This window comes from Camellia sinensis, chromosome 13 (genome assembly GCF_055761805.1).
Source record: "Camellia sinensis isolate YWXY chromosome 13, ASM5576180v1, whole genome shotgun sequence".
NCBI classification, from domain to species: domain Eukaryota; kingdom Viridiplantae; phylum Streptophyta; class Magnoliopsida; order Ericales; family Theaceae; genus Camellia; species Camellia sinensis.
This window is the reverse complement of record NC_138973.1, coordinates 59264294-59274420: the sequence shown is the minus strand read 5'-3', so window position 1 is coordinate 59274420 and position 10127 is coordinate 59264294. Positions and strand designations below refer to the sequence as shown.

Here is a 10127-nt window from a genome sequence, read left to right as displayed (position 1 = left end):
ACAAGAATTGAAAGAAAATCATGAAGGCCACTTCAAAAGGTAAAAGAGCAATGATTGAGACCCCACCTCCACAAGATTCCCACAAATTTGGACCACTCATAAGTGAGCCCCACACATATATGAGTGAGCCCTACACATACATGAATGGGTCTCACACATACATAGAGGACTAGGATCACTTTGAGAGTGTGGAGGTCATCCAAAGGGGGCCCAAACATTTTCCATGGTAGAAATCAAGCAAATGAGAATTTCAGATTAGAATGTAGACCACTTTATCACATAAAAATTGTAGCTGATCAATGCTTACTACATCGTAAAAAATCAGCAGTAGTTTTACAGCTATATAAAGTTGAAGCAAAATTTTCAAATTGATAGAAGTTTTGGCTGGATGAACTACAAAACCTTGCCATTCCAATCGCTTGAAGACAACATTTTCTGGTTGTGAGATGGTCTGCTAACAAATCACCTCGGCACTGATTGACCAAGCTCTAATTCAACAAACAGCAAAACAAACTATGTCAGAAACCAAAAGTAACAATCACACTAATTAAAAATAATAATATAATTGTTATCTGACACTAAAAGAATTGAAAGAGCCAAAAAAAATAAAGAAGAGGTTAGGCCCACTCCCATTTCATTGGCATTGGTATAAATGGTTAGACCAGTATTCTATTAACAATATATCACAAAGATATGGTCTATGAGTAACGGGCCATACATGAAGGAGGCCACCTCCAGAAACAGCAGAATATGTCACGTTCCATCAATTTCATCTGGGAAAAGGAGCAGTCTCATTACCATGGTATTCTTTAACTGCATATGATTACTCAATGCAACACATTCAAACTAAAACAGAGACGTTCAAATATCTAGTTTTTGGATTGTCTCTCATTCAGTTTTTCACTAGACGCTGTCCTTTTCCATAAAAATGAAAATGCTGTAACAGTATCGAAGGACTAAAGAGGAATTCTGGAATGATAAAAGGAACATCATTCATGTGAACTAGGTGAATATAAGCAATTACAGTCTTTAAATAGGAACAATGTTGAATTCCTCACATCAAATGTATATATACAGTAGTAGAAGAGTATTCATACAATCATATTGAACAACCACAATGATAATATTTTTCAGTAGCACTGAAGTCAACAGGGTATCATCTTATGTTGAATTTATTGTCATGCTGGGGACCTCACTGTCACCCATTGTAACTCTGTTGAATAAAAAATTGCTTGGTGTCTTGAAGAGTAGCATCAAGTTACTAACTCAATTGTGAAAATATTTGCGACATATTGTTGAATTGTTACGTGCTTCCCCTCAAATGCAGGAAAAGCACAGTTTCAGGAAACTTTAGAGCCACATTAGATATTGTATGAACTTCAGGAAATAAGAAGAAAAGTTCATGAAACAAACATAAATTTCAGAAACAGAAGCACAGATTGTATAATAGTGCAAAATATAGAACAGGCTTGAAAATGCATCACAAGTCTAACCACTATACCTCCCTACAACCTTGAGGAAGAAATGATAAGGAAAATGTGAAAAAAAAAAATAAGCTTATATTTCATTTACATTTTCCTTCCCATTTTTTTCCCTCCACAAATCCCTCCCCAAATCTAAGATCCAATATGGATTGAGAATCACAACTTGAGTTACTTATTACAAGTCTTCAAATGACTTTGCTACTTTCTCTTCTCTACATGTATATGTATGTTTAACAGGGCCAATCCACAACCCTCACATAATTGCAGCCAAGAATTTCACCCTCAAGTAGGGCTGCAAGATTTTGGCACATTTTTGTAAAAGAAACCCGTAGTGGACTCCACCCGGAGCTGCTAAACACTAATATCACACAGGTAACAACGGTTTTAAAAAACCAGCTAGATTGGGTTTCCAACCAAACTAAGCATAAGATTGTTTTAACCTAGAGCTATATGCCACAAAAGTTGGGTGCACAAAGTGACATTAATTGTAAAATATATGTATATATACATTATTCTGACATCAAAATTTATTGTACCACTATGAGTTTGAATATTTCAGACAATCTGGATTAGTGCACACCGAGAGAGTACGTTAAAGAATAGGCACTCCACAAAACGATACTACTTAAACAATGTCTGTCTATGGATAATGTAGAAGCTAGGGCATATAAAGAAAGGGGTCAATCAGAAACTAAAACCCAAGAGCTACTCCTAAAAGGCATCATCATTAAGTAACAGAAATCAGATTGTCCAAACAATAAAGATAATAAAGTTGCAATCCTAACAAAATTGTATCTCTTCCAATAGAGCGAAGGAAATTAAGGTCTTACAATTGATGGATGCCTGGTTAACTTCCAAACAAGATTATGTGGTCATATAAAACAAATGATACAGAAAAATGAAAACTCTACTTGAATTCTTCTTCTTCTTTAGTCTACCCATCATATACCTAAACATTTTTAAGACTTTTAACAGAACATTCGTACTTGAGAATGATGCAGTGAATCATAATTGGCAGGTCTTGTAAAATCCCAGTATATATCTTTCAAGCAATGGAAACTCATGTGCCTGCAGGAATCAAATATTCCAGTCAGTTACCTGAACAATGCACTTTCACCCCAGAATATTCTCAATTTGTTTACTAGGGAAGTTTTTGAAGAGATTGGACTATAGCAATCTACGAAAGGAAAATATGAGTATGCAACAAAAAATTATAGCGTCTCGCAGGAGTATCAAACGTTCTTGACTTCAACTTCATCTACAGTCCCTTTAGAGAAGCAACTATCAGAAATATTAACAAAAACTCAAGCTCAAGAAAAATTTAATCAGAAAATGTCATTAAAATCATGATTGTAGAAACAGAGAATCCACAATGGCATGGATCACATTCTGACCTAATGACACTCAAATTTCTAGTAATCTAGATCAATTTGGTTATTTTGCCCACCCACCCGCCCACCCCCTCTTTATGTATATACATATACATGTATGCATACGTACTTCACAAAATCAGTTCCACACCCAAGTTAGAGAACATTTATCAAGGGGCTCTATTTCTACGTGAAAAGAAGTAGGAAAGCACAACAAAAGTCTCACAACTGGAGATGAAACACAGCAAAACTTTCTGTGTATCTTCCTTCCACATCAATACGTTCGGCGTATACGCCAACACATCTTAGTTCAATATCCTCAAATAGTGAATCATGGATTTCCATTCCGTCTTTTTGCAGAATAACATAGAAAAGTTCAGACCAACTAATATTTAGTTTTCTTGTTTTATGGTTATCAATTGCTGACTTCTTTCCTGTTATTTAATTTCTATTATAACTAGAGATGTTTATATCTTTCCCTCCATTTTTGCTTTGCCAAACAATTACTAGAGACAATTTCCTCTGCAACGCTGCTTCTGGCAATGTCTGAAATTTTCATCTGGCAGTAAAATAAAAATGTGAGCATTGATTTAAAGGAAAACTTTGCCCCCACCTACCCTCCTCTTTTTCTGTGTGCGTTTGGAGTAAATATGACTCAATCATCAAGTCCAAACATGCCATGTGTTTGATGCATCTGATAACAACACAGCAAATTCATTCGCAACAAAGTGGTTGCATTGATAGGGTCATCCAATTTCATAATTTGATACACATATCAACCATAAAACAATGTGTTGGATGAATGGTCTGAGGTATCAACCAATGCAGTTCTCCACAACTGACAGAAATAGATGAAACTGAAACCACTGGATTCCAATTATTCCGCTCATTTTGAAATGTAAAGTCAGTTGCTTGATCAGAAGAGGAAAAGACGAAACTTAAGAATGCCACCACGTGCAGTCAATGTTTAGTAACGGTGGACACTCCAACAACAAATGTTCTTTTATTAAATGATTAAAATCTCATTCAGTAGCATGATAGACCAAGGCTATAATCCTATGATGCCTTTAACTTAAACACAGAAGACACAGATAAAACGGTAAGCCGAAAAAACAAAGGAACAACAATAGATTAATTGAGAAGTGCAACTCACAATCAAACAACAAAAAACATATTACAGGCCGGGAGAGGTACGGCAGAGTGTACCCTGAGAGAGAGCTCTGCAACTCCTTGAAGACGAGCTCAGGCACGATGTCATCCTTGCAGAAGCTACTGCACTGTGGAGAGGCAACAGAGACTGCACGCATCCAAGCTCCGACGGAGATCTATTACACACAATTGAACTATAATTCAGAAATTCCTATCAAAGCAATACAATAACGTACGAGAGATTTTGTATGTGTTGTGGTGTGTGTTCAGATTGAGTAAACATAAAATATCATGATTATATTCGCAGAAATCAAATAGCAACTGAGTTCATCAAATTGAGAGTCAGAAAATTGTATACAAAAACAAAATACAAAGTTATGTACAATTGCATAGATATATATATAGAGAGAGACAGAGAGAGAGACAGAGAGACAGAGAGAGAGAGATTTGAATTGAGACCTGGAGAGGGAGAATCGTGGAAGTGGTGAGGAAGTGGATCTGGTTGGAAGAGGGAATCTTGAAGACGAAGAAGACGCGGAAGCTGTTTGAAGATTGGATTTAATGGCGGACTTGAGAGATGATATGGATGTTCTGTTGATGAATCTGTTGCATCTGGAAGCCATCACAAGAGCTTCAGAGAACAAGAATGAGTGGTCTTGCTCTCTCGCAGCTTTCGCTCAAGCCAAATCGTCCAAGGGTTTAGGGTTCTAGCTTTTTTTTTTTCTTTTTGTGCACACATTTGTGGTGTTTGGGAAGCAAGTTCCCAAATTTTTTTCTCATTTTTTTCACTAAAAGACAAAAGTTTTGCAAAACTAAAAAAAACACATCCAAACAAAATATCACATCCAACCCCATAATCATTTCACTTTTTCTCTCACAAACATCACATCCAACCACATAAAAACCCAACTATCTTCCCAAACACCAAAAATTTTTTATCTCATAAAAACCTACATCTACTAAAATCTACATAAAAACTCACTTCCCAAACACCATCATTATTTATATAATTACATTTGACTTTACCGAAACTAATATAAATAGTTTAAAGGCACGTGATAAATAAATAAAAATTATGGTGACTTAAATCTCATTTGGCGAGTATTTTAATTTAAAAATTAAAAAATTATTAAAAAAATTAAAAAATTTATAACTTATATCAAAAAGTTAAAAATTTTATTTTCTTTCTATTTTTTTACATCTTTTCGTAAAAAATTAAAAAGTCATTTCAAACTTATTAATTTTTTAACTCATATTTTAGTCAAAAAATCAAAAAAATATTAAAATAGCTCATTTTCAAACGAGGCCTTATGCATATCCAAAGACACATGGATAAATAAATGAAAATAATTAATTTAAATTATTTTTTGTTATGGACTGAGATTGTAACAGCCCCCCAAAAAAAAAAATTTACAAGGATTATAACAACCATGACTCTTAAGAAAAAACCTAAATAATCCCCAACACCTTCCATTACATGATCCCTATGTTTATACAAAATAATCTCATATGCAATTATACATTCAAGGAATTCTAGCACATGAATCTATAGCATATAAACTATTCCATCAAAATAAATAAATGCCTTTGAGGGCTTACAGGTTCTAAGGCTTAAGTCTGATTATACAAAAGGTGGTTTCTCGAACCCACGCATATATAGCCCTTGGCTTACAAAAATATGGTCTCAACAAAATAGAGCTTCATGCTCTCAATATATGCATCCACGCCCTAATTTGGCAGGTTCACTAAAATTTCATAGGGTAAGCATAAAGCCCAGTAAAGAATTCTTAACAAAGTATATACATTTTATACAAGTTTCTCAAATTGAAATGCACATGCCATGCTATGTTTTTTTGAATGGAAAATCACCTTTTTCACTTTTTGAAACCATCATGCTCAAAGACAAATTAAAATCTCAACATTTTACAAATTTATCCATTTAATTCAACAGGACAGTAAATATAACTTAGGTAATCCCTAAGTTGGTATTTGCAAGTAGACATAATTAGAACTACCAAAATCCCACTTTACCAGTTGCTAACCAGAAAGGAAATGGAACCTCCTCCGCGCGTGTTTTCGGTCTTTCATCCCGGACACTAAGGCGAACTTAATCAATTTTATCTACACCTTCTATCCAGACTTACCAACGCATTTATCCCAAAACATTTCAATAAATTCATTCGCAAACTTGCCTTTCTCAAGGCAAAAGTTTCTTAAGCTCAATTTTAAAATGTATAATAATCAATTGAATGAATATGCAATGCAATAATCATCATCACTACATAACATTTCTCTATCATCAAATATCTCAACGATAATTCATCATAATCAAACTTTCCACTCCTCTTTCAACACTATCTAGTATGATAACCATATTTTCGTTTAAATTCATCAACAAATGAATACTTTTCACATTTCATGTTAAACCATCAATTTGTTACTTCATAACTTTATCTACAATTTCAACTACAAATTTCCATCTCTATATTTCACACATTCCATGAAATTCATCATTTCTACAATGGCAAAAGATATTTTCTATTTCATTCTTCCATTGTGACATATCAACAAATTGACTAATTTTATAGACCCTCAACCCATTTCAAAAATCCAAAATTTGGGTCTTTGGCTAAGATTAGGTATCTGTTCACATTTTTAAAAGGACACACACACACACACACACACACAAAACATCTTTTTCTCACACAATGAAAGTGAAACCCTCAAGGATTAACTTAGAAAAATTTGAGATTTAAACCCACTTTTGAAAATTCCTACATTCTTGAGCCAAAAATCAAAATTTTTATAATATCTTCAAGAAAACTTCAAAATCAACATCAGCCTTGCAAAAACATGTATGTATAATTCAAAGAAGTCCTTACCTTAATCTTGTTGAAGAGATGAGATGTGACCCTAAAATCAAATGTGTAGAACTTCGATCTCCACTACACAAAGTGAAGTTCTTGCTTTGTTCTCCAAAACTTGTGAAAGATGATGGATCAAAACCCAATGGATTGAAAGAAATCAAGGGTTTTTGGTGTTTGGTGAGGGTTTTTAGAGAGAAGGGGGAGCAAAAATGCTTTTAGAGTGAGAAAGGAGTGTTTAAAAATGATATACACTCTGCCAAAAAGAAAGAAAAAACAGAGTTTTCGAACTCAGATCCGTCCCACACGTGCGGCGCCCCTTCCCGTACGTGCGGCAACCCCCCTTCGCACATGCAGCTTTCACCCCCGCACATGCGGTGCTCTCTCTCCGCACCTGCCTCTGCACCTGCATATAATACAGTGCTACATCTTGGATCTCCCCTGCTCTCCGCACGTGCGGCCCCTCTCCAGCACGTGCGGCCCAAGGCCCCATACGTGCGGCTCTTCTATCCTGCCTAGAAATTTTCCAGCTCACCAGAAAAACACACCAAGCCAACCTCGCACCTTCCAAAACACATGAAATTCGGGATAGCAATAAATAAGAATGAGAATTTTAGAGGAGGAGTTTTCAAAACAACAACCCAACAGCCAAACTAATACCTCACACTAAAACCCGACGCTATAATAGTAAACCCAAGTTAAGCAAAGAGGAACGAAATAAATAACATGCCTGGTCATCACGGAGGTAATGAAACTAATTTCAATTTGTTTTGAGGTAATAGTTTCAAACTTTAATTTTAGAGCCAAATGAGCAAAAAAGTTTGGAAGATTGTGTTATTTCTATTTATTTGTCTATCTGTTTATCGTCAATTTATTTATTCACATCGCTTTCACTAATTATTCACTTATCACTTATATATCTACTTAATTTGTGTATCTATCTATCTTTATCATCACCATCACCGCCACTAATTGCGACCATTGATGGTCACCTCCAAATACTTTTATAGTTACTAATTGACAACAATCTAACAATAATAGGATAAAAATATAAAACAATAAGCCTTTCTTTCCTTCTTTTTTTTTTTTTTTTTTTAAATCTTGAAGTTAGATAGGTAGAGACACGACAATTTGCAACCTCTATCACAAGTGACTATTTTTGGAGCTCAAATCACTCTCCCAATCTTTTTGGTGATAATTAAATCATTAATTTGGTAACTTTATAATAAAAATGCTACATATTTAGCAGAAGGGGGAAAAAAAGTAAATACTCAAAAAAATGTTCAGAAAATAAGATACCAAATTCATTATGATTATAACTTACACTTTACATTTCATTTTCTCAACAATTTTTAAGGTAATTTTCTAAGTAGGTAACTTTTTTCATCTTAAAAATCATACAACAGTTTCACTTCTAACAACTACTCCAAAACCAGGAAAGAGAAAAAATCGAATTATGAAGAAATTGCAAATTGAGAGAAATTCTTGAATTCTTGTGAATATCATGTACAAATTAAAAAGTGTGACAAAGTATGAGAGACCAACAAAAAAAAATAGGGGGTCATAAACACAAACTCAATGTTAAAAAAGCTACCATGACCCAAGCCCACATAGACAGCCTTATATCCAATCTAACGGCCCAACTCACAGAAGTATCAGAAGCCAACAAAGAGCTGAACTTGAAATTCGGGTTCGACCCATACAAAGACTGGACCCCTTCCACGTCATCAAGCCTGAGGTCCACTTTCTTGGTCCGTGGGCTCAAGCTTGGGTACATGACCGCTTGCTTAACCGAAGAATGGGCCAGCCCAAGTATATGCCCAATCTCATGGGTCACCACAGATTCCAAATCAACGGCCACTTTTGATTTCTCTGAACCAAAATCAACGGCCCAAGTCTCCGCCGCATCCAAATGAAACCTCCCATTTTCCGGCGAGAAAGCATGGGCTAGTATACCCAAAACGCCGTCGAAGGCCTCTCCGTCGCCGTGATCGCCATGATAAAACCCAATTTTGATATCGGCAGCCCAATAATTATTGGCCTCGGTGAAGTTTACAGGAATCACCGCCGACCACCGCGAAAAAGCCCGCTCAAAAACCGCTTTCAAATCGGATTGGGATACGTAATGGATTATATTTACCGGCGAAAAAGCGTACGTTAATGTCATCGGTGACGAACGGGCCCACCTTGGTTGCCCGTGGAAGTACGCATAGTGACGCGACACGTGTAACTTGTGTGGGGCTGGGGCGGCGTCATCGCTGACGCCGCACCTCGGGGAGATGATTTGAGTAACTGTGTCGGTATCGAGTTTTCCCGTGACGGCGAGGCCGAGGTTTTTCTGATACGTGATGACCGCTGACTCGAAACGGTCGTCAAACGTATCGGTCAGGCTAGTTTCGGGTACCGTGTCGAGGTATCCGAAACGCTGGAAGTACTTTTTCAGCTCTGACATGCCGGTGACGTGGCTTCCCTTCCCGGCATCAAGGAACTTGACGAAGTGGCGCCACGTGTTGTTGTTTCGGGAGTCGACAACAGTTAATTCTGGTAAGGTTCTGGCTGGAAAGCGAGGGGGGAGGGAAAGGAAGAGAAAGAGGAGGAAGAAGAAGGGAATGGATTTATAACTGAAAAATGAAGACATGGTTCTGTTAGTTATTTTTTGGGGATTAGAGCTTTTGGAATTGCAGTGTTGGAGGCAGCTTTATTAGGACTTTGAAAACATTGTTTAATACGAATTTGACATATATATATATATATAGAGAGAGAGAGAGAGAGAGGGGTATCCAAAGATATGAATAAATAATGATTTGTTAAGTTAGTTATAAGATGATATCGAAGCAGAGAAGAAATGTCGGGGCGGGAAAGTTAGGAAGGTTCTTTCGTGTGAGCCTTTTCATTTTAGATTCTGGGCTTTGATGGTGTAATGGTGGATCAACCATTGCCGTTTTTCTCAATTTTCCCTCAATTTTATTTCTTGGTTATGGTAAGGACTCCAAATGAATTATCAAATATTCTATTAAATTTCTTGTATAGGTGTGAAATTTACACAAATCACATGAGTGTGGGTCCACACCCATGTAAAAGATTTACTATAATATTTGATAATTTATTTAAAATCTATAAGATTTTCCTTTCTTATAACTTCATTTGGTTTGCATTTAGACGGTTTTCGTTGCATTTAGACGGTTTGTATTTCAAAAAAAAAAAAAAAATTACAATATGAAAAACATTTACGAAAAATTAACAAAAATCTGCTAAATAAT

General features: G+C 35.9%; 2 protein-coding genes across 5 annotated transcripts; both read right to left on the bottom strand.

Moving 5' to 3' along the window:
• Positions 1 to 248: 248 nt before the first annotated feature.
• Positions 249 to 4746, bottom strand: LOC114266869 (protein NONRESPONDING TO OXYLIPINS 2, mitochondrial). Of its 4 annotated transcripts, none has more exons than XR_003630794.2 (5): positions 4463 to 4746; positions 4061 to 4179; positions 2471 to 2552; positions 719 to 773; positions 249 to 488 (listed from the first exon to the last, which is right to left on the bottom strand). XR_003630794.2 is itself a non-coding variant. In XM_028207798.2 (5 exons), coding segments are annotated over exons 1-5 (450 nt in total). In that variant the 5' UTR covers positions 4627 to 4746; the 3' UTR covers positions 249 to 486. The 4 variants fall into 4 exon arrangements, 2 of the variants coding, with proteins under 2 accessions (XP_028063599.2, XP_028063598.2); XM_028207798.2 differs by having other exon boundaries at positions 4033 to 4179; XR_003630793.2 differs by lacking the exon at positions 719 to 773.
• Positions 4747 to 8339: 3593 nt separating this feature from the next.
• LOC114266868 (metalloendoproteinase 4-MMP) lies at positions 8340 to 9639 on the bottom strand. Its single transcript, XM_028207796.2, has one exon. The coding sequence runs from the start codon at positions 9503 to 9505 to the stop codon at positions 8429 to 8431; it is 1077 nt and encodes a 358-aa protein (XP_028063597.1). The 5' UTR covers positions 9506 to 9639; the 3' UTR covers positions 8340 to 8428.
• Positions 9640 to 10127: the final 488 nt, after the last annotated feature.

What these genes read in the sequence shown, in the direction of transcription:
- LOC114266869 (XM_028207797.2), bottom strand. Translation starts at nt 4,626, where the DNA reads ATGGCTTCCAGATGCAACAGATTCATCAACAGAACATCCATATCATCT. An exon ending in CCACGATTCTCCCTCTCCAG is followed by an intron (nt 4,180 to 4,462) that starts GTCTCAATTCAA and finishes TGTGTGTAATAG; the next exon opens with ATCTCCGTCGGAGCTTGGAT. An exon ending in TGCCGTACCTCTCCCGGCCT is followed by an intron (nt 2,553 to 4,032) that starts GTAATATGTTTT and finishes TGATTCCTGCAG; the next exon opens with GCACATGAGTTTCCATTGCT.
- LOC114266868 (XM_028207796.2), bottom strand. Translation starts at nt 9,505, where the DNA reads ATGTCTTCATTTTTCAGTTATAAATCCATTCCCTTCTTCTTCCTCCTC.